A 25,353-nucleotide genomic window follows, 5' to 3' on the forward strand; every position below is an offset into this window, starting at 1 on the left:
CTGCCATTGCAAGGCCTGTGTGTGCAGTTTCACTGCCACTTCGACTTGGCATTTAAAAGTACTTGCCAAGCCTAGAACTCCCCTTTTTCTACATATAAGTCATCCCTAATGTGTGCCCTAGGTAACCCCTAGAGCAGGGTGCTGTGTAGGTAAAAGGCAGGACATGTACCTGTGTAGTTATATGTCCTAGTAGTGTAAAACTCCTAAATTCGTTTTTACACTACTGTGAGGCCTGCTCCCTTCATAGGCTAACATTGGGGCTGCCCTCATACACTGTTGAAGTGGCAGCTGCTGATCTGAAAGGAGCAGGAAGGTCATATTTAGTATGGCCAGAATGGTAATATAAAGTCCTGCTGACTGGTGAAGTCGGATTTAATATTACCATTCTAGAAATGCCACTTTTAGAAAGTGAGCATTTCTTTGCACTAAAAACTTGTTGTGCCCTTCAATCCACGTCTGGCTAGGTTTAGTTGACAGCTCCTTGTGCATTCACTCAGACACACCCCAAACACAGGGTACTCAGCCTCACTTGCATACATCTGCATTTTGAATGGGTCTTCCTGGGCTGGGAGGGTGGAGGGCCTGCCCTCACACAAAGGACTGCCACACCCCCTACTGGGACTCTGGCAGACAGGATTGAGCTGAAAGGGAACTTGGTGCATTTCTTAGAGACTCTTTGAAATCACCCCCACTTCAAAGGCACAACTTAGTATAAAACAGGGCCTCTGCCCTACCTCACTAGACACTTGCTGGAGAAGAAACCTGAACCAGAAACTACATCCTGCCAAGAAGAACTGCCTGGCTGCTCAAAGGACTCACCTGTCTGCTTTCTCCAAAGGACTGCTGTCTTGCTGTTGCCCTGCTGCCTTGCTGAACTCTTGTCTGGCTGTGAAAGTGCTCTCCAAGGGCTTGGATAGAGCTTGCCTCCTGTTCCTTGAAGTCTCAGGACCAAAAAGACTTCTTCCTTTCACGTGGACACTCCGTGCGCCGAAAATTTCGACGCACAGCTTGTTTCGCGGCGAGAAAAACGCCGCACCCCGACGCTGATCAACGCGACGCCCTCGGGACGATCGAGACTTCGACGCACAACCTCGCAAGGACAAAGCCGCCCGACTTCCAAGGAGAAATCGACGCGACGCCTACCGTGAGTGCGAAACTTTGACGCACGGCCTCGCAAGGACAACGCCGCCCGACTTCCAAGGAGAAATCGACGCGACGCCTGCCGTGAGACCAAAATTTCGACGCACGGCCTCGCAAGGACAACGCCGCCCGACTTCCAAGGAGAAATCGACGCGACGCCTACCGTGAGATCGAAACTTCGACGCACAGCCCCGCAGAACGACGCGCAGCCGGAAAATAAGCAGGAGAATCCACGCACAGACCCGGGACATCTGGTAATCCTCGCGATCCACAAAAAGAGACTGTCTGCGCGCCGGAAAACGACGCCCGACTTCCCCGCGTGGAAAAGAACGACGCAAGTCTGTGTGTGCTGAGCGGAAAACGACGCACACACCCCTTTTTCCACGCATCTCTTCTCCTGTGGCCCTCTGAGGAGATTTCCCACCAGAAACCAGGTACTCTGTGCTTGAAAGACACTTTATTGCTTTTTAAAGACTTAAAGACTCTTAATATCACTTTTCAGTGATATCTTTACAAATTCGTATTGCAACTTTGATCGTTTTGACCTACAATTACCCAGATAAATATTCTATATTTTTCTAAACACTGTGTGGTGTATTTTTGTGGTGTTATACTATGGTGTTGTATGATTTATTGCACAAATGCTTTACACATTGCCTTCTAAGTTAAGCCTGACTGCTCGTGCCAAGCTACCGGAGGGTGAGCACAGGCTGATTTTGGATTGTGTGTGACTTACCCTGACTAGAGTGAGGGTTCTTGCTTGGACAGAGGGCAACCTAACTGCCAACCAAAAACCCCATTTCTAACAGTACTGTGTCCTGAATATCGTTTGTAAAAATTATCCTTTTGTGTGTATGTTTTTTCTTAACAACTACAATGTGGCGACTATAATCTGACCACAATATTCTGGTACCAGATCCAAGAGTAAAATATGTGGATTTTAAATTTGGCATAGAAGACGGACTTAACTATCAATGCTAACACCAAGCAAATTCAAAATACGGAAGCGGGCCCCTGTGTGTCTGAACGCCTTGCAGATCTGCTTTTGGATGCTCAACAAAAGGGATCACTTAGGGAGTTGGTTCAGGAGATGAGCTATAACCCGCGGATGAGGGGAGAGAAATTGTGATCCGTGGGAAGTACAACAGCGCCTCAACCAGCACCCACAAAAACAAAATAACGGTGGCAGCCACTGTATGGCACAAATGTTGTGTCACAAGTGGAAGACAGCAGTAAAGCCATAAACGTTCGGCATACCTATTAAAAAACAAGAAGCTACAATTGGTTTTCTTCCAGTACATGTATAACTGATAACAGTACTTGAGAACAACTCGTTTGCCGGATGCACCTAGGCGGTGACGCAATGCAGAATGATGCCCCCCCTGCAGAATGTGAAGTGGGGCCCCTTAGTCCCCAATGCCACATAGATATTCATTAGGCTTGCGATAAATGGGCCCCTCCTGAGGTGTGGAGGGGTTTCTGAAGGGTTGGTGTCCTCACTGCACCACAGGGGCTACAGGGGCCTGTGTTGTGCTCTGCACCTTGGCATATTACCACCCTTGCGCCCGTATAAAATATCAATATTTAATAGAAGGTAGGAACAAACTTTGCGTCAGAAAGACAAACTAAACAGTAACAAGACCAGTGAAGGATCATGTGAATGTAATAAAAGGCAGGTGTCATACCGTCAACGCAAGAAGGAGCGGCCCGTGTGGTGCCTGCCACCTGGCCTGGAAAACAGGAGCACTTCACTGTCTGTGACCTCTCTTCTATCTTGTTCTTATTGCAGCATCGGTGCAGGGCCACCACCTCGCAGGTCCCCGTTTTAACATGGTGAGCTGCGCAAGGAAAGAGATCAGGAAAAAAATAACTCTTCATTTCCAGGAACGACGGAGTCATAAATGATTATAAATAAAGTAAGTACAATGGCATTTGTGACCGAATCAGTCCTGCGTGCAACCACAAATAAAATAATGCCTCAGTCGATGGACTGAGCTGATTGGCAGCCTAGCTTTACAAATTAATACATTTTGGACATTCTGGTCTGAACTACAATGTGACTCGAAGCTGATGACTGCTGAATCTGCAAGGAGTGGTTGAGCGCTTAAAGCCACAATTATGCATGCAGGGTTTGCAGCAGGATTCCGGGAAATGCCTCATTACTGTTGTGAATGTGATTACACACATGTTCCTCTCTCTTTTACCTTAATAGAGGTCTGTCGTTTTAGCAAAACAGCTCTGTGCCCTCAGAGGGAAAAACGAAATGTCTTAAACAATTAGGGTGCCTTTAGGTGGGCATTTAGGACTAGATTACGAACATGGTGGTCCCAGCACTGATGTACCTAAGGTGGCTGTCCCACTGCAGCATCCTTGGCCTTCTGACCACCAGATTTTGATGCTGGTGGTCAGACCACCATAGGACTGCAGCAACTGCAAGGATCAGAGATCCCACAGTTGCGGCGGTGCGGAAAGCCATGGTCAAGCACTGCAGTACTGATGTCAGCACCTCCGCGCTGATCACAACTTGCCTTTCCGTCAGCCTTTTAATGGCGGGGACACCGCTAGGAAAAGGCCGGCAGAAAGGCAGAGACGGCCCACAGGGAGGTCCCCTGCACCACCCATGCCCATGTCGTGGGCAGTGCAGAGGCCCCCCTGTCAGCACAGTTGGAATCCGCACTGTCTGCAATGGCAACGGTGCACATTCCGACAGTGTTGGAGGCACCAGCAGTGTGGTGTCATTGGCCTCGGCTCTCCCTTAGAGACAAAGCCAATGCCACCAGACTGTCTCCGTCTTCCGGCCCACATCGTAATATGGTTGTTGGGAGGCCGCTGGCTTAGCAGTGTCCTCCCAACCGTTGGCTTGGCGGTCCGACAGTTGGACCACCTCATTCGTAATTGGGCCCTTACTCTTTTAATCTTTTCACTGTATTTGGTTAAAATGTTGCTTTTAACCACTACTATTCACTGTTAGCTCAGAAATCACTAACTCACATTCCCAGATACATGCCAGCTTCCATCAAACACTGCATTCCCTGTTCGCCATTTCTTTGCTGGCATTGTTGCACCCTGCTATATACCTGTGCACGTGCAAGCAGCCCCTAGGTGCTTATGGAGGAAGCCGGAGTGCAAGTATGCCTTGTGAAAGCAGAGAGCAGGCCGTTAACAGTCTGCAGGCCTGCAATGTCTATCGCTGCCCCTCCTTAGTGTGACATTGTATGGAATAGGGCAGCGGAAGTGGAAATGAATATTCATAACGACGTTTGCTGTGCTAGGTCACCTGAATAGGAGGTGAACACGCTCTATTAAAGTGTAGTGAAAAAGGGAAACTTATGTCTAAGCTCTAACTGAAAAAAAAATAGAAGTAAACTTGTTTTCACAGACAACCAGAACCGCTTTGAGTGTGGTAGAGCGACTCTCTCCGTGGGGGAGTACTCTCAAATCCTAACACAGGCAGAAAATGTTGTAAAATGCACCCTCCAAAGTGCCAGTAGCCTCTGAGATTTCTTCCGACAACGCATATCAGCAGTATTTACAACGTGTCCTCGACGTTTGAAGGCTTACAGACTGACACCAATACCCTTGTCTCCTGCAGGCTTGATAAATGTATCTTGTTCCACCTTGGTATGCCCTTGACAAACACTTAACAGTGCGGTGTTTGCAATACAGAGCACTTGAGTTGCTTCATAGGCCAGACAAACGTTCCATGCATGCAGTATTGTACTCCAGTCACGAACTTCAACAACCTCACTTAACCGTGCTGTGTTTAATCTTGTAAATAATGATTCCTCAATGACCAAGGCATATCGTGAAATATACAAGTATAACGAATAATATTGACATTATATATTCTGTATTATGTTCACAGAGAGATTAAACCCAAGTTAATTAAAGCCCTTACAAACAGGTTGAAGATCATGTACAATAGATGCAAACTTTCACATTTCTAAGGTAGGTAACATAATTTGATTATTTGCTAGTGATCATCATTACTTCTGGAGCCACGTAACCTACTCCACGATACACCTCCCACGCAGGCGCCTCTTTAGTTTAAGCCAATCTGACTGAAGACAGCCCTTTAGCTACATCCTCTCCTGTAACCCATTTGGGAGAACCGCCAAAGGAACACACCAGCCATTCCTGCCAAACTGGTTGACCTCAGTGCTTTAGCAGTATCTTCCCCCTTGGCCAACTGGAGAAACCCACTGACGGAACACACCAACCATCCCTGTTAGAGCACAGCAACTGGTCTGGTCTGGGTGCGCTGCACGGAGAAGGGTACTACAGAACCCGCTCTTTGCACAAAGATGGATTCAGAATAAAAGGGGAAATGTACCTGCCCTCCTCAATATTATGACCTGATTGGGAATTGGGAACCAGTCTTATTATTACGTTAGTATATTAGTATCAGTATATATGGGGCAATTCCTAGCTATGGGACACACAGACCTCAGTACCTCACTTAGCCACACGTTTCACTATCTTAATGACAGTAAAGAACAAAACCTTGAAAAACAAACTCTTTAGAGGGACCCCCTGATAAAGTTCACATGGACTGTGTAGATTTACGAACTAGAGGAAATCTCACAAGTGTGATCAATAGATTAGTTCTGCCAATGGGAATCCTTTGCAACTTCCCCATCCCCAATCTTTGCCTCGATAGAAAGAGCCACGGTGAAGGCCAGTTTTGAATCTGACAGAAAGTGTTGCTAAGGATCATTATAGCAGGAAGTTGTATATGGCAATGCCAACCTTAAATTGATGCAGCCATATTTTGGATTAAAAGAGAATAAACTAGGCTGTTTCCTCTTCATATGTTTTGTTCGCATGTCTTGTTCTGTAACAGGTTAGACGTCGCCACATATGCCCATTATTTATTACAAATAATATCACAACTGGTACTGAAGCTTTCAACTATTTGTTACACCCACACTCAGCATCAGTTGTTTATCGGTCTTATATGTTTTTAAAAAATGTTAAATATGGGCAATGTATATTATGTGTGCTCTAGTGGTGTCGTTCTTTATTGAAATTACTTCGTTTTTTGCTGTCCTTCATGCTGTTAGCTGTAGTATTGTGGTTCTTTGCTGAAATCGTTTTTTTTGTTTGTTTTCTGTGACAGCTGCTTTTTCTTCATTAAGAAAAATTATGTTTCTTTGATGACATGTATTGTGAGTTTTATCAGAGTAATAATTGATTCAAAGAACTAGAAGAAGATCCCAAAAGGAACCGGGTACCTACAGAGAGGTACCTTTCAGAAGATGTAAGGCATAGGTGTCCATATCTCATGAGCCAGCCATTGGCTCCATGAATGTTCTAATTGGCGTCAAATCAAAGCTCAAATTGGAAACTGCAAGGCCCTTATTAAAACACTCCAGATGCAGTGATATACTTAGTACCATTCACAATTCCTGGATCTTAGCGACCTCAAACAGTATCAGTTTTGGAAGAGGCCACGTGATGATTGCATCACTTTAATATGGAGGGAATATATGACTGTCGAACTCACAAAGCAACTGCTCTCTAAAACCTCAACTGTTGTGAATCTAGTTCTTCAAGTGCCAGGCCATCAATTTTAACCAGAGGACAGTACCTAACTCGAACGACAGATACCTCAAGTGGAGTTTAAACATAATGAGAACCCACTCCTGTGCTACTGACATCACTGAAAGGCACATTAAGAAAGGAGTGATTAGCCAAACCTCTGTCCCTAGCCTTTGGATATAAAGAAGCTTTGGAATCAGTGGGATTAGTGAGAGGGCAAATAGACTCGGGTCAGGGCCTTCAAAACCCTTGACAGCAGGCAACAAGGCTGTAATATGGCCTAATCCAATGGGCTCATTGGTTTGTTTTTCATTTGAAATTGAGACTGTTGTCCCTGATGGGACGCGATCTTGATGCTTGCACAAAGATCATTTCAGTAAATGCAACAGTCAACAGAAATACATCAACTTTAGTCTATCTTTGGAAAGATGGATAGGAAAATGAAAATGACCCAGTGATCTTGATTTGCAGCCATATTGATGCTCATGGCTTCTTTGTACGACCCCCAACATTTAGGCAGAGGGAAGAATGTGTGCTTGTAACACAACAAATCTGTACAGCACATGTATTCCCTAATCATGTATTTCGTTTTCTTTATCACCCTCAGAATTATAGCTAGAAGAGGGTAACAATAGAAACTGTTTTAATATTCTGTTTGCCTCGGCACAAGGAGAATAATCCTAATGCTAATACGTGCCATGCTGAAAATTCATCTCCCATCAAGGAGGGATCTGAGGGAGCTGGAGCTACATATGAAAATCTTCATCTTGCAATAAAAGTGTGGCATCCAGATATACTGCATGTCCCTTAGCGCTCAACGTTACATCCTTGCACTAGGTGACAGTATTGACCAATGTCACAGTCTACAGACTTCTTGTCCATCAAGAAGGTAACAATAATAAGTCACTGCAGTGTCCTCAGTCTCCCACAGCAATTCTCAGCAGTTGGTCACTTGTGCTACTGAAGGCTAAATAGTCTCAAGCAGCTCCCACAGCCGTCCTCAATATCTTGAAGGAACTATGTTCAAAATTCAAAAACAGTCTGTCCAATTCAATTTAGGAGTAATATCATTCCTCTAAGTAGTTGGCAATGCTGCATATCACTGGCATGCATGTCATTTTAAAGGTGAAATTATGCACACAATGGACCGAGGATTAGTACTTCAAATATCAAGAAATTGCTGTCCATTTATATGCCATTATAGCAAACATCTTAATAATAATCTTAATTTTAATATCTGAATGACATTTTTATGATTTGTTTTTGGGTTTCCAATCTCCAGACAATTGCACTCTCTTTGTTAATGTGAGAGGACAGTTCTATCTGCCCCGCACTGATTGTTTGCTTTTGTATCACCTGGTTTTTTACCTTTTACTGTGAGGGAGCCTCATAGTTTGGTACTCACCCACAGTAAACTCATGGTAAAATGGACTGCACATGTTTACCACTGGTGCCGCCTGGTTAAGCAGAGGCTGCTGTGATCTAGCAAGGGTAGGAGGCCCAGGGCTAATTAAATGTGATCATGTGTGCACACACATGTGCACCTGTGTGAGGGCTATGTGGGAAGAATTTCTGGCATGCACAGCTCAAGAACTGCACTTAGGTAGCCTGCAAAGAAGGGACCTCATGTGCCACACCAGGATAGGTCAGAGGTGCAGCCCTGCTGGACACTTCCGCCCCCACTTAAAAGGTTGTGTACAGTGGAGGGCTCTCTCTCTTGGCTGTGCTTCTCTGCAGAACACTGGGACTGAAGATGGGATTCATGGACAACTGGAAGGAAGAACCCCCTGACTGCCCACTGGGGCAAGGACTCTGCCTTTGAATACTCCAGACCCAAAGGGCACAGCAAAGGATCACGTAAGCAGGTTTCCTTACCCCAAAGGACTAGTTGGGGTAAAGAGTGGGCTGTGTTGCAAGGAGAGCACGCTGCCCAGAAGAAAAGAAGGCACCCAGATGGTGCAGGGAGACAGTGGAACTCCCTACAGAGTTGAGAAGCTTCTAGGCCAGGAGACCTAAGAAAATGCTCCAGGGCTAGGGCTTGCCACCAGGAGCAAAATGTGCCAAAGATTGGTAAAATTGGTCCACGGGAGCCTGAGATATCCCTGAGGTATGCCCCCTTTGACCTTCAGGGAGGACCAGCAGCAAAGTGCATAGGGCTCTGCTGCTGAGTCCAGTGTTGCTCCCCGGCAGGGTGGACCAGGGCCCGTGTGCTGCCCTGAAAGAAGAGTGGAGCCAGAGATCACCGTTGTGCATCCTGGACAAAAATGCTGCAGTGAAGGAGTGCCGTAGCATTCCCTCGAAGGTGAGGTGAGGGGTCCCAAACCCCATCCCAGAGCCCTACAAAGAACCAAAGTCGGGGAGCCCCATCATGCTCCCGGTGAAGATGGAGAAAGGGGCCCTGGGCCCCATTTCAGGGCCTCGCAATGAAGCCAAGTTGGGGGATGCTGTTGCATCCCCTTGAAGAGGGAGAGAGGGGCTCCAGACCCCATCCTGGTGGCCTCTGAGGACCAAAGAAGGAGGGGGGAGTGCCGCCACACTCCTCATGTGGCCAGGCTGGCCGCTGCCAGAAGCACGTCTTCCCACACGAACAGGGAGACAGAAGAATAAGAGTCGGAGGAACGCCGGAGTGTCTTGTTCGCGTGGTCACCTCATTTTCGTCTGCCTTCAGGAGTGGGTGGACCACCAGTAAGACTGGAGGAGTCTGCCCACAGGAGCGGGCAGACAGCTGCAGAGGGTCCACTGACGTGGCAACAATGGAGTGTGCTGGCCCTACGGGAAGCCAGCGGGAGCAGCCGGGGGTTGGGCTCCCTGAGCCACTCCCCAACAACGAAAATACCTGATGTGGGGGTGTCTGGGTGGGACCTGACACACCAGGAAAAGAGTGCACTGCCGTGCAAGGAAAGCCAAGGAAAAGCGAAGCGGCTCTCCCCAGAGCTGCGAGGGAGCCACTGATTAAATATGCACGCTCAGTTAATAAAGGTGGAAAAGCCACTCAATATTCTTCATTAACCTTTCTAGCCAGGCTTTCCTGACTAAGCCTTCCTGGCCAGACCTTTCAGTGTTGTCAAGAATCTGCAAAGTGTGCTCAGCTGTTCCTCATACATGTCACTTCCATCACCCAGGATTGGGGGCAACCACTTTCATGTGCAAGCAGATAGTGCACTGTATAAATCTATTTATTTATTTCCATTAATGTAGCGGAGAAAACATTATGTATGTGCATAAGTTTTACAAATATTGTCGGCAAGAGTCAAGACTATCCTAATTGGAGTATTTTATGGGTGCCATGTGGCACTTAAGAAATCACCGACAACGAAATATATAAATTACAGATCAGGTGGGGTTTAAAGCTTTTATTTCAATGCGGCAAATCCACAAAAACCTTGCTATTTACAAACTTATGTTTAATACAGTTGCATAATGGTATTAATTAGCTTTATACATTAAATCACGCATCTACGCAGTCACTTCTTTAGGAAATAATATATATGAAGAAATGTTGAAAATACATTTCTGACCGCCACTAAAGTTGCAACTATGTTATGAAAACTGCATATGACGTAGACCTGGATGGGAGTCGTGCTATATACTTGTCATAACCCACACTAAGAGCTGGTGTTACATTGAAAGAATTGGATTGCATTTAATCTAAATATCCGCGGACCCATTTTCAACTGAATGAGCCAATAGTTCCCTCCTTTTGAAATGACTTTGATGTGCATATCATTGATTTGTACTTCATGCCTCAAGCCAGGCAAATCCATGAGCATACATTATCATCTTGAAAACAATCCAGACTGCGCATTTGCTGACTGTCTGACCTCCTTCGAGCAAAAGCAAAGCCTGAATAACTTTTGCAGAGGTAAGAGAAGGACAGACTATAAAAAGAGAAAAAGGCAGCGGAAAACTAAAAGGTAAGGCGTTACAAAAGTTCATCTACACTATTTCATGCCAAATGCAGGTATGTTTCAAGTGCCACTGCCGTAAAGTGGAGCTGCTATTCACGTTTAGTTTTTGCTTGACCTTGCTGAAAAAAGGCCACGTCATCTGTTTGCGTCTTCTCCTTAGGGTGAAAACTGGGGACCGAGTTCAGAAGGGGCAGAAGGGAGTTAAAAAGTGATAATCTGCAAGGTAAAGGTGTGCATAGTCCTGGACATGACGGGGACACCCACATCTTCAATCGGAGAAGATAGTGTGCAAGGGCAGCCTGCTAAACCTGTCCCTGCCACAAATAAAGTCGGCGCCGACGAGGGAACCCTGCAAGGGACTGAAGACATCTCAATGATAAGCAATGTAATGACTCACCATTAGGTTACTTCTGATTGCCTTCACTAGTACATGGCTGGAATGCAAACTGTGATCTTTTACGATTGTCTTTCTTAACCTGTAAGGGCTGCTAATGCTCCTGAGCAACCTTTACTCCTGTAATTTTACGTCCTGATTTGGCAATTCTCTCTAGACTGGGTATGTTTGTCATTGTGGAATGGTCCAAGCTCTACTTCATTGGAAAGCAGGAGGGTGAGAGAAGGGAGGAAGTAAGGAAGGATGGGGACAAAACAAGGAGAAGGAAGAAGGGGAGATAGCACAAACGAAGGAGGGAAGTAAAGTAGGGAATAGAAAGTGTAAGATAAAGGACGAGTAAGAGGTAAAAGAAAATGAAAGGAAGGTGAGGAAGGATGAAGTGATGTGATGGAAAAAGGAGAAATGAAGGAAGCGAGTAAGGAAGAAAGGATGATAAAGAAAGAGAGAAAAAGACACAGGAATCAAGTGAGGAGTGACATGATTGCCCATATCCAGTCTTGTAGCAGGCGACGTTCATTAATTAAATCTATTCAATAGCATTCGTTCAAGTAACGGGATATATGCAAATATAAATGTAGCATTCCCTGAAAATGCACACTTTGCGGAACAGGTTTGAGAAGCATTTAAGCTGCACCTTTGAGGGAGGACCAGAGGCTCAGCACGCCCTCAGATATGCAGAGAGGAAACAAAGTTCAAACACAGGCAATGAAAACTCCCGAGTGTCAAGGTGCTCAAAAACCGCACCTGTTTTGGACAATATATGAATGAACAATGTAGAATAAAGACACCGGGCGTAAGGGGGAATCAGAGCTACAATGTGTCACATAAAGATATTGAACTTTCAGCTGTGCCCTGGTGCATCTCTGTCTTTCACTATCCTGCCTACAGCGGGAGAGCAGCCCTACTGCACAATTAACCTACTTAGTCCAATCGAATGAGGGGCAGTAATCTTAGTTCACAAGGCACGGGGTCTTGGCAGTGCCCCTGACAGAGTTTGCCACACACACACCCACCAAGAGTGTTGCTGCAACGTGCCAAGGCAAGGTTTCATTTATCAGCTTCATGACAGCCACCAGTTACTGCCATCTGTGTGGGCAGGCTGGTGCCCCTTTGGAAAACAACTGTGAGAACATTAAATTGTAAGCATTGCAGTGAGAGGGCCTTGTAAATGGGCGAATTAATTCAAACTCTCCATATTCCCTTAGCACTGTCTGTGGCCAAACTGGACCAGGGAGCGGCGGTGCATCGGTTTAATGACAGAAAGGCTTCTTGGAACAATGCAGCAAACTGGCCCCATCTGGACTCATCATATTTCCCAGAAATAATGCCACAGATGGAGCGCCGCTTCACATGTTGGGAAGGCAGGGTCCTGGGCAATTTTGGACAGCACCTTCATCTATTCTTCCTTCATTGAAGTTTATTAAATCACTCATCTGGAATAATTGTTTATCAATTAAAGGTATCAGTCTCCCAAAGGTCATGCCCAAATGTAATGTCTCTTTGCATCCTGCATGACAAAAAGCGAAGTTGAAAAGCGGTATGATAGCCTCGACAGATATGAAGCCGCAAAGCTGAGTCCTGGAAGCGTAACATCCACTGAACATCCAATGAAAGATGAGCACGCCAAGTCCATCCCACCTACTGCCAATCAAGGTCCTGTAATAATCTGTATGACCAGTGAAACATTACCTAGTCGTGAGGCAGTGTAGTAAACCTCAAGCATCTGCAGGGATGGGACCGGAGAATTGTTGTTAGACCACTTCTCATGCTTGCACCCAAAATGACACAATATTAACAGAGATTGTCATGACAGTGCCCCGCCTTAAACCGATCATAGTAAATTTTCTGATCAGCATTATCAGTAAAAACAGTTTAAGCAATTCTCTGGCCGTATAGCAGAGTGTATGTTAGCTAAACCTTTGGTTTGTCTTGAAGAAGGGGTCTGCCTAGTGAATGCTAAAGGCCACATGGTTGTGCAGAGAAATGGCATTTGCCCACAACCACAAAGAGGTGCCAAACTAATAGTGAACTGATGTGTTGGGATTTTTAGGTTTTGTACACTGCAACATGTATGCTTAGAAATAACATACCATGAATTCGTAATATGCATGGGTTGATCGTGATTTGATTAGACTCGCTGTGGTAGTGATCTCTTTTTTACTGTGAATTTATTGGGATTTACTATTCTTAACTCCACATCAATTTCCTGGACGATATTTTAGTATTCGATATTCTGCAGAAGATGTAAATGCAGAATGATATTAAAAAACTCAATATTTTGGCACAATACCCTGTTGGTTGTGTGGGTGATGACTTGAAAGAGCATGTCGTACCCATCTATGTATCAGTTCATTGCCTGCACCTTTGCTCTCCAACTGTGTTCCGCAGGTCTTCTGATATGCACTACGATACCCAGCAAAGGACCTCCAGTGTGTAAGTAGACTTGATAAGACAAATGGGGTGCAAAGGCTATAGAGGCCATGAAAGCTTCTGAGTCCACATCTTTGTGAAAGAGAGGGACATGAAAGTTCCCTCAAACCATCAAGCATGTTAGTAGGTTTCCTTAGATAGGAACTATGGGAGGCAGAGGCAATTAATATTGACTTTTGGAGGAGCTAGAACAACAATGACAATGTATTTATGCTACAAAATATAATCAGATATTTTGCAAGGGGACTTAAATGATAGTTGTCACTGTCACCCAGTTCAGATCAGGAGCAGTTCGCAGTGCTTTGTAGGGGCGCGGTGGGGCAGCGCCCGGGGGGATTAAGTAAAAAAATAAAAACACTTACCTGCATCACCGTCGCAGCTGCCACCACTGCGCCTCTCTTCTGCTACAGGCTGCAGGCTCCCAGCCTGCCCTGCGGCCAATCCTGACACTGCTCAGAGCAGCATTAGGACTGGCTGGGATCGCCCAGCCAGGGCGCTCCCAGGTAGATAGAGAGCCTGTCCCGGCTCTCTCAAGCCCGGCAACACAGTGCCAGGCTGGAGAGAGCACAGTGCTCATGTGTGTTTGGCCGGCCAGAGACGGCCGGGCAAACATACATGCGCACTGAAGGGGAGTGCTGTGCACTCCCCCAGCAGTGCTCTTCTCATCCCGGGCCCTGCCCATTTTACTACAAAACAATAATAAACAAAGTTTATTACCTTTTTGTAGTAAAAGGTTTTCAGCTGCTGCTGCTGGCAAGGGTTGGGACGCTCCTCCACCCTAGTAGAGGAGGCAGGCCTGATTCAGATGTACACTGTTACATCAAACTCAGAAAGATGAAGGTCAAGTCAAACACGGGTTAGAACTTTAACCTGTAGATCTCTGAGCAGATGGTGAGTCCAAAGAACTGTTCTGCCAGCTGAAAATCAAATGTGAAATTGAGAATTGTCTGTATAGTCTTATTTACATAATATTAAGCATGTTCAAACTCACAACATGAAAAGTGTTTCTGTCCCTGCAGCATATCTGCATCTGCAGCCTGGAAGAATTACCACATTATCGAGATTCAGCACCAAGTGAGTGCATCACGTTTTGAGGGCTCTATGTTCAAATGTTGTTATCACAAACATCGTCTGACAGAAATATTGTGTCCTAAATATCGTTTACAAAAATATCACTCACTTGGAGGTAGATTTTCTATTAATAATTCAGATGATGTGATATTATTGTAAACATTTTTACCAGTTTAGTTATTACATTTTTCTTGTTGTTTCTTGTTTTTTTTTCAAATGGGTTTGGAAACTTTATTGTGATGTGTTCTTAACTTTAATGTTGTTTGGTACTCCCTGGACTTATCAAATATTTCTATGGGGAACAGCCTGCTGCTTGTGTGCCAAAGCTACAGGCATTGAGCACATTTTCTCAGTTAACTCTGTGGTAACTTAAGATTGTGTTGTATTACGTTGGTAGAGACGCCCTTCCCCAACGGACAACCCTCTTGTGGCCCCTGTTACAACAATTAAATCTGTGCAAAAATGTAACCCTGAGCAAAAGCATGTTTATTCTGAATTAAACAATACGTTGCAGTTGTAGGTATGTTCCTTCTGCAAAGGAACGAATTAATCACGTTTTTTGTTAAAATCGCACCTTGTAGAATAAACTTTAGGTTGCGACCCAACACACTTAAAAAACCGTAACCTAACACAATCTAGCTAACGTTGATCAAAGTTTTGACATGTGATGGAGTTGCTTCCCAATCTTTTGCAACACCCTTTTCTGATAAAAAAAAAGTTCAGTTATCACAGTTAAGACACATTTCAACAGCAAACAACACATTCACCATGATTATATTACTGTGACATTTGAGTCAGCGGTGGCACAGAGGCAGACTTACACTCACAAGGTAATGCTCTGGATTGATGAAAATCACAAGGAAAAGACCAAAACCCCAATCATCTGTCACAAAGAAGTCTCAAAGAACTCGGCACATTGAAAAACACAACTCAAATAGTCAAAAGGCTCAGCAGGCATGTAAAGGAAGTATGCATTTTCACTAAAATACCCTTTTTTATACGCGGATTGCTGAACATGTTCTCAGTATTAATTCTGAGTGCCAATGACTGGAATTAGTTAAATTTCATGCGACTGTATTGTTGCTTATCTGCACATGCTTACAGGCTTGGCGTGGGTGACCTCATTCCAGTTGTTTGAGAAGAAATGTTTTAAGATTGTTATGTTGCAATGTAAGGTAGGCACAGCTTAATTTAGCCTATGTCTATTGCTGATGGATCTTTGACACTTTGGCCCAGATTTAAGATGGCCTACCACCTCCTTCTGACACATTAGCATCATTTTTTTAATGCTAATGTGGCTCAACGAGGCCAAAATCGCCACGCCAGATTTAAAAAGTAGCACAATGCATTAATTGCATCACTTTGTAACCCAGTGCGCCACATTATGCCTGCACCAGGCATAATGTATGCAAGGGGGCATTCCCCCATTAGTGGGGCCGAAAAAATGGCACAAAGAAATATAAAACATTCTTTGCAACATTTTTTGCGGCATTTTAAAGGCCTGCACAGAGCAGACTTCAAAAGGAGGGACACCAATATTTATAATGGACCTCAGTGTGCTTTGCGGGATTAGTGTCAAAAAATTTTACACTAATCCAGCAAAGCGTCAAACTAGCATCAACAATTTTGACTCTAGTTCCCGAACTACCACCATGGTGCACCGTATCTTAAATAAGACGCACACATGTGGTGTTAAGAGGGCACTAAGGGGCACAAGAAAAGTGGTGCTGCATTGGATGCTTCTTTATGCCCCTTTATTCTTGTGTGCTGTTTCTTGCGTTTCACTAGTCAGTGTGTTGCAGAATTTTAGCATGTTATGCAAAAGCAGGTGTCAGTATGAGAAGACATCAGCTTACCTTATCCACAAAATGTTCAAGTAACAAGAGGTGCCAAAACACAGGTAATGTAAAGGGTAACATTTAAGAATTGAGAGATAAAAAAGGCACCTCCGTAACTAAAAATGTTACCAGATGTACCAGGTATTGCAAGGGTACATCTGTGGCTACAGTTGTTTGAGGTTCATCAGAGCCCTATAGGAATTGATAGGAGCAAGGTGCCTAGATATTGAAGAGGCTAACACATGGCCATGGTATTCAAGATATAATAGGTGCACCCCGGTAGTTTATGTAAATAGTGCATGATGCCTTGAGTAATAGGTGTATTCAATGTGCTTGATTGTTGTCAGTAGCCTTGCATGAATGGGGTGCACTTGGTTATGTGTCCATTTCCTTGAACCTTGTTTGAGTGTAGTTAGTTTATCTGTTAATGGGCTGTGTGAGTTTGTGAGCTATTTAGGTGTAAGCAGTGTGAGTCATCCTTCCCTTGTCTTTTTGATTGTGTAGGTTCTCTTTATTAATGCAGATCTGTATGGCAGCTTGAACTATCATGTTATTTATGGATTGAATTGATACTATGTGTAAGGAGCGGGTAATATGGTGGGCAATGTGCTGCTTCAGGAAACCTGCATGCTATGCCTCCCCAAACGAACCCTCATGAGTCAACCAGATATTAATAAGTGCAACCTTGGCTTATATTTAGGCACCTGGCTTTAGAAAAGGTGTTTATGTGCAGTATGTAAATACCAACCAAAAAGGAAACTGTAAAACAAAGGAGTATTGATGTCCACGTCAAGTTTTATCGATAGAAAACAATGGGCAATTCGAAAAATGTCAGAAATACGTAAATCGTATATTCGGATTAAAACCTAGTACAAAGGGGAAAATAAGCCATTTGACTACAATAGGAACATTTTGCATCAAAGTTTGTGAGAAAAGTAAAAATAATGAAACAGTTTAAAAGTGTCCTTCACAGAGTTAGTCAGGTCTTAGGCATCTCTTCTGCACCAGGCCAGATAACATTTGGGGATTTAATTTAACACTTAGAAAACTAATTGTTAGACCTGGCATCCTTGCTGTGTTCTCCCCTAACTTTTTGCCTCTGCTTCCCAGGTTATTGCTGTGTGCTGGACTCTGTTTCTCCTGCTTTTGTAACTCTGGGCACTTTACCACTGCTGACCAGTGCTAAAGTGTAACTGCACCCTATGTGAAATTGTATGTGTAATTGGCGTTTCCATGATTGGCATATTTGATGTATTAGTAAGTCCCTAGTAAAGTGCACTAGAGGTGCCCAGGGCCTGTAAATCAAATGCCACTAGTGGGTTTGCAGCACTAATTAAGCCACCCACCTGTAAACCTGGCTCAGACCTGCTACTGCATTGTCTGTGTGTACAGTTTTAAACTGCCAATTTGACTTGGCAAGTGTACTCACTTGCCAGGCCTAAACCTTCTCTTTTTATACATGTAAGGCACACCTAAGGTAGGCCCTAGGTAGCCCCAAGGGCAGGGTGCTGTGTAAGTGAAAGGTGGGGCATGTATTGCTATGTTTCACATGTCCTAACAGTGAAATACTGCCAATTTATTTTTTCACTGTTACAAGGCCTATCTCTCTCATAAGTTAACATGGGGGTTGACTTTAAATATTCTTAAAGTGCAGTTTCCCTTTGAGAGCAGATAGAAATCTGGAGTTTGGGGTCTCTGAACTCACAATTTAAGGATACATCTTTTAGCTAAGTTGGTTTTCAGATTGTTAGTTTGAAAATGTCACTTTTGGAAAGTAAGCATTTTCTTGCGTAAACCATTCTGTGACTCTGCCTGTTTGTGGATTCTGGGTCAGACTGACAGTTGGGCTGTTTGTGAATCTCCTCTAGACAATGACACAAAGTGTAGCCTGCATATCCTGATGTGCCATCTGGGCTAGAGTGGAGGAAGGAGTGGTCACTTTCACCTGAATTGGCTATGCCTGCCCTCACACAATGCAGTCTCCAACCCCCTGGTGTGTATCTAGGGCTGGGCTGGATAAGGAAGGATCTTGCAAACACTTGATACTTTGCTTTGAAGTTTGCTAACTTCAAAGGCAGAAAGGGGTATAAGAAGAGGACCCAAACCCCAGACTGTTAGAATCTTTCTGGAATCAAGAGGAACCTCTGCCCAGGAGAAGAGCTGAAGGAGGAGTACTGTCCCTTTGCAGTGTGGCTTTGCTGGACTGGCCTGCAGTTGCTGCTTCTGCCTGAAAAGAGTGCAAAGGGTGAACCTTGCTGTGTGTCCTGCTTGAGAAAGTTCTTCAAGGGCCTGGAGTAGAGTTTGCCTCCTGTTGGAAGTCTCTGGGACATCAAAGACTTCAGTTTCCTCAACCTGCAGCACTGGGAACCGTGTGTTTTATGCTGTTCAAGAGGAGAAACCACTGTGACGCCGCCAATGATGCTGCTGGCCTGCACCGTGACCTGCCAAAGCTGCCACAGATCCGCACTGCCCCGCTTCACACCGTGACCCTGGTCTCACTGACGCCGTCATCGGATGACTTCACTGAGCCTCTGTTCACACTGCGACCTGTGGGCCCCGCACACCGACATCCCCTGCTCACACCGCAGCCTGGACATCCCTGATGACAATGCTCCTGCTGACATCGGCGCTGCTGCCAGCACGTGGCCTGTGGACATGGCTCATGAGGTACACAAACACCGTCCCAACCTGCATTGCATTATTGACTCTAGTGTTGTCACCAGGCATCCTGTCCACACCGTGTCCTGTGGACACTGCTTGTGCAAGTCACGAAGCACCGTCCTGTCCCCCACCGCTGGTTTGGGTCTACCAATGACAGCGCTTCAGCAACAACAACGCCACTGCCTGCACCGTGACCTGGTGACACCACACATCGCACCGCCCCACTTCACACCACAGCCCTGGTCTCACCGACACCGCTGGACACTGTCACTGAGCCAATGCCTGCATCGCAACCTGTGGGCACCGCACGTCGTAACGTCCTGCTTCGCACCGCAGCCCCGAAGCCATCCACCCCAGTGCTCCTGACTTCATCAGCCCGGAGTTCGATCCGCAACGTGTGTGACTTCAAGGACCCGACGACCCACACACCAACTCCGGAACCGACACAGTGACCCCGCTCTCCAGAGCTTACTGCGAGGATCATGATGCCCTGCAAATCCAAGGTACTGTTTGCAGGTCTTACCAACACCGTAGCTTGCCTGTGACGCTGCGATCAGCCTGAACTGTTGGTTTTGTTGATCACGACGCAGTGATAGCCCCAGGTGGAGCTATCGACTTCAAGGAACTGTATTTTTGAGTAAATCTTGCCAAATTTATATCTTTAACACTGTATGTTGGATTTTTGTCTTGTTTTATATTGTAGTGTTTTCATTTTTTACTGTGTGTTATGTGCAAATGCCTTACACATTGCTTCTGAGATAAGCTTTGACTGCTCATGCCAAGCTACCAAGGGGGTGAGCAGGGGTTATCTGATCGGGTATCTCCCTTATCCTGACTAGAGTGAGGGTCCCTACTTGGACAGGGTTCTAACCAACTGCCCATTTCTAACATCTGTGACTCAGCGGAAGTTGTTGCACCACGTCGTGACTGCCTGATATAGACCCCGCCGGAAGTGTGCGGATCCATTGTTTCACACCGACACCGCCTCACCTCCAACGCTCTGCAACAAGGACCCAATGCATCTTCATGACGCCTCCGCTCTGCAGCACCGAAACCGACGCCGCCTCGGATCCAGCACCGCCGCGATCCCGACTCAGTGCACCGGCTTGTTTCCACATTTTGCTAAGGGACTGTACCTGGGGGTCCATGTAACTCCTTCAATGGCACCAGTGGCGTTGCATTATGGAAAACAACTTTGCTACGACGCAGCTTAACATCAAATTGCGGCATTGGTACTTCTAGACACTATTTTTGTGTTTTAATTGCTAAAGCCATATTTTTAATTGTAGATTGTGGATTTTTACTGTATTTGGTCTTGTTTCGTTTAGAAAAATATTGGCTATTTTTCTAAACCTGTGTGGTGTCCATTTTATAGTGTTTCACTGCATTACTGTGTGTGTTGGTACAAATACTCAACACACTGTCTCTGGGTTAAGGCTTTCTGCTCGTGCCAAGCTACCAAGAGGGTGAGCGGTGGTAAACCGGGTGTGTTTCTCCTTTGCCCAGACTAGAGTGAGGGACCTTGCTTGGACAGGGGGTAACCTGACTGCCAACCGAAGACCCCATTTCTAAGATGAGCCTGGAGTCTGCATTCCAAAGGGGTTCCAGTGTCAAAACCTAGGAGGTCCAGAACAGTCATAAATTGAACACTACAACATAGTAAATGTATCCTGTGACACCAGGAAATATCGTGTGCATTGAGGAGATACTCAGTATAAAGAGAGGTGTGTTTTGCCTGTTCTTGCCCCTATTTTGTCTTTGTGTGAGAGGCTGCAGAACGTCTGTGTGAGGTATTAGGGTCTTACGATGTTGTTTCATCCTAGGGTATATGGTGGATTATTGTGCATACTGCCTACTAGTAATTATTTCCCAACTAGGGTAAAGAAACAAATAAGTACAACGGCTATGAATATACAGGGACCATTGTTATTTCACGTCATTGGAAAATATTTTTTTTTAGAAAAGCATGTTCAAGATAATTAATTGGTATGGGACCCTTATATAAAATGATCAATATCTGCCTTTCTCTGTCTCTCTCTATCTCCATTTGTGTCATTTTCTTGGTCTGTTTGTTTTTCTGTCTCCCTCTGTCAGTCTCTTGAATTGTCTCCCTGACTATTTATTTCTGGTTGTACCTGTGACTTTCAAGTTGTCTCGGTCTCTTTGACTGTATTTTTTCTTTTTCCTCACTTTGCCTCTTTAACATTATGAAGACAAATTGTTTTCATAATTTTTGCTGAGACGCCATCATTCGGTTTCCTTAGGGAAAAAAACTTTTATTTAGTGAAGTACATTGACTCCCTCGTCTCATTTAATGATAGATCTCCATTTTAGTGTTCAGCTCGAGTCTGTAGAGCCCCAGGCATATCCTTTGAAGTCAGGAGACTGTGGAACAACTGCACGCATTCCTGTAGAAAATGCCTAACAAGGCATATGGCCAGCCCTGTCAAATCTCCTCTTTCAGTTTGCTTTCTAATGCACTTCTGTCTCCAGATTGCTGATCTTGGTTACTGATTCTTCGTGTGCACAGTGATTCAAGCCGCCCTTTCTCAGACCCATGAGCACCTCTGTAGGGCAGAAGAAAACCTGACAGGAGAACGAGTTCATTTCTACAGAACAGTAATAGCATAAAAATAGAACGTGATAATACTGACACCATGCAATCGAAATGTTCTAGTGAAAAATAGTGCAAAACAAAATGCCAGGCGACTGTCTTCATCATTTCTCCTCTTCATGGAAGTTAACTCCCACACATTACAAGTTAGTTTATTTCATGTATTTCCCTACAGTAAAAAAAGAACTGGATGCTGGGTTGGCAATAATGATTTGCATATCATTACGGCCGTACAGTGAAAGAATGAGAAGCCTCTGCCACATTGAATATAGATTTAAACGTGTTCTTCCTACGGTTATAAGCACCCAATGCATTTTGTAAATCCATTTGTCAAGTAGCGAGCGAGTTATAATACGCATGTATAGTGACAAGGCATATCAAGAGAGTGTTGGAGGGAAACCTGTCAAAGATAATCAACAAATAGATGACTCTAACCTCAAATCGGATTAAAGGTGAATTCTAAACAATGAAATCCTCCCAGATCTAGGGCCTATATTAAAAAACGGATTTTGTCATAGTTTATTTGTTCGTGTTGACAGTATTTATGCAAGCTGATCATGTTACCGCCCTATTCCACGGTGTATATTTGCTCTAGCCTACGGGCTTTGTAATTCCTAACTACTAACTTTGACATGAATACGGCCTGCCAACGATAGTACAATATCTCGATAAAAGAATAAATATGAATTGTAAAATAGTCGGTTGCAAGAGAAACTCTCAAGCAACTATAATGCAGGACTAGAAACATAATGTGATGGAGGTAACGAGTTTCGTGCCCTTACTCTTGGTGCATTGTCACTCTTTGCCCACATGCCCTTTATTTCTTGTGAACTTCAGAAAGACACGATTAGTAGAGGGTGATATCTTCCACTCTCTTCCACTGCAACATGATATTGTGACTCCCCCTCTGGGAGTAGAATGAGTTGACTACATTCAGCCCTTGATTTATTTTGTTTGCTTACTTTTTAAACAATTAGAAATAGAAGTGCTGTGAGAAGCTGGTTGACTGTGATGTGAGCTCTGGTCAAGCAGCAACCACAATCCTTGTCAGGGTAAGGCACAAGCAAACCTCAAATTAACCTGTGCTCAACCCCTGGTGGCTCGACACAGAGCAGCCAGGCTTAAGTTAGGGCCAATGTGTAAAGTATTTGTGCAGCAATTCAAAAAGTAATAAACACTGAACACTAAAAGGATCCCATTGCCACAAAAGAAAAATACAGCAAATTTGAATGAATAAAACAAGACCAATATGGTAAAAATCCAATCAGTAGAACTGGAGATATGAATGATTTTAGTAAAAAATATCACCAAAAAGCAAGTGGCAACGTTTACGTGCAGACAAGCCCATTCGCAAAGAGCCCAAAAGCTTGAATTCAACTCCCTGGAGCCATACCAAGAGTCCAGGACCTGAGGGGCACCACTTGAGGGTCAGGAACTCACTGCAGCGGGGTCCAGGTGCGGGTGTAGGATGTTGCAGAGCCTTTTACGTCCATGGCGCTCAGATCAGGAGGCCAGCATATTAGTCTTTGAGGTCACTCAGGTGTCCTGGGTTCTTTGGTGAGTTTGCAGGCCCCGTTCTCTTCTCACCCAGGCAAGAGGGCAGCAGGTCAGCACAGCAGGTCAGCAGTTCTTTAGAGCAGTAGTCCAGCAGGGTAGCAGTCCTTTCAGCAGCACAGCACCCCTTCTTCCTGTCAGAGTATCCACAGGTCCTGAAGGGTACTGAAGAGCTGGTGTCTGAGGTCCATTATTTATACTATCTGTGCTTTTAAAGTGGGGAGATGCTTCTAGAGGTATGCCTTTTGAAGTGCACAGGTGCCCTGCCTTCCTGGCCCTGGCTCCAGAATAACTACTGGGGGTATGCAGCCCTTTGTGTGGAGACAGGACACAGTCTTTTCATTTAAAAGTGCATGTCCTACTTTACTCTGAGCTGTCCAGGGCCTCCATAGAGGTGGCATATATGTATTAAAATGGAAGGTTTGGGCCTGCAAAGGGTTTACTTTGCAGGGTCAAAATGGCAATGTAAAAACTGCACACAGGCTGCAATTGCAAGCCTGAGACATGTTTAAAGTGGTAGTTAAGTGGGTGGTACGATCAGTGCTGCAGGCCCACCATTAGCATATCATTTACAGGCCCTGGGCACAGGTAAAGCCACTTTACTAGGGCCGTACAAGTAAATTAAATATGTCACTTGGGTACAAGTATATCTAACATGCTTTAAGGAGAGAACACAAGCACTGTAACACGGGTCAGCATCTTTGTTGCTCCCTTGGTCTCATTATGAATATCCCAGTCCACAGTACCAACCAATATCAGTGAATAAATCTGATGTGCCTACCTTTCTAACAATATGATTCCTACCTACTTAAAAATACACTCTCCACTGTTATTGAAAACTTTCTATTTCAAAAACTACATTTTTTCTGTAACATTGAAGCCTGTCTGTCTGCCGACACTAGTGTTGCAGCTGTTCTTGACACATTTGCTGTTTCCTCTCTAATCCCTGCACCCTTTTCATCCTGAGGGTGATGTGGGGCTGTTTTGTTTGTTCCAACTGCATTCTGGCTGTGGCGACTTTAGCATTTTTTCTCTTCAGAAATTTGAGTACCAATTCATCACCTCCTTTAAACCATTTGCATTTTCCTTTCTGTCTAAAAATTGTCCATCCAACCTCTAACTACCTACATTGAGAACTTACGTTGTCTCACACCTACCTGATACCTCTTCCCTCTTCTTTTGAGTGATTTCAATTTACAGGATGTGCTGTGTGCTTTTTCCTTTGAGTAGTATAACTGGCTGTTTCAATCTTTCATTTCTCACATCCTCTCCCACTCATATTCAAGGTGGGACCTTTTTTTGTCATTGTCTTGTTATCTACTCCTCTCCAGTCTTACATCTTTACTCTCTTTCTGAACATCTGCTCATTTGTTCTCCTTTTTCTCTCCTGCATGTTTAGTGGTTCTTTCTCCTTCTGATACTACTTCCCATCAATGTAATCAACAGGATGCTTCTTCTACTCCCCTAGTTTCATCTCTTTTAGACTATTTCTCATCTCTCTGCTATTTTTACTCTCTTAGTTTAGATCAGGCCTCTAAACTGCTATCTGGTGCATTATGTACATCTCTTGATGATGTTGCTCCTATGAAATCTTTCCAGCCTGCTCATTAGCCCCCTCATCCTCGACTGACCCCTTAATGGGGCTGTTTTCATACATCTATTCTCGCTTTAAACCTCTCTAGCAAACGTGCAGGACTGAAGGTCTCTGTTATTACTTTATGACAGCTCACAACACCTATGATTTGAAGCTTAAAGCTGCCACAGAGGCCTTCTGCCATCGTGTCATATAAGAGCATACCTGTGATCCTTATCAACAATACCAAACCTTCAATCATTTGCCCTCTCATTCCCTTAGTTAAATGTTCTTCTCATTTGGTTCATTGCCTAGCTCTGTATTTCACCATCAAAATCTTTAATAGTCAGGCATCCTTCCCCTCTGTATCCTTAGCTTATTCTGAGTCAACTCCTACAGTTATCTCCACTTCTCCCTACTAATCATTCCTCTCCCTGTCTACAATGTCATCTTAAGGATTTGGGAGTCTTAGGCAAAACATATTATAGAGGCCCTTTTGCATAACAAATTTGAATTTTTGTTATTGATTCCTGCGCATTCAAGAATGCATGATTCAAAACAATGCTAAATTATATGTTAAACTTTAACACAGTCACACAAAAATAGTTGAAATATTTCATGCCTGTGAT

The 25,353-nt window shown here is 44.5% G+C and overlaps 1 protein-coding gene across 1 annotated transcript in view; it reads right to left on the reverse strand.

The window, feature by feature from the left end:
* Nucleotides 1-25,353, reverse strand: part of TAFA2 (TAFA chemokine like family member 2) — a 1,054,087-nt gene that overhangs the window by 232,613 nt on the left and 796,121 nt on the right. The window contains exon 5 of the mRNA XM_069229068.1: nt 2,826-2,978. Coding sequence (XP_069085169.1) covers nt 2,826-2,978 — 153 coding nt within the window. The remainder of the gene's footprint in view (nt 1-2,825; nt 2,979-25,353) is intronic.

The sequence above is a fragment of the Pleurodeles waltl genome, chromosome 4_1 (assembly GCF_031143425.1).
Source record: "Pleurodeles waltl isolate 20211129_DDA chromosome 4_1, aPleWal1.hap1.20221129, whole genome shotgun sequence".
NCBI classification, from domain to species: domain Eukaryota; kingdom Metazoa; phylum Chordata; class Amphibia; order Caudata; family Salamandridae; genus Pleurodeles; species Pleurodeles waltl.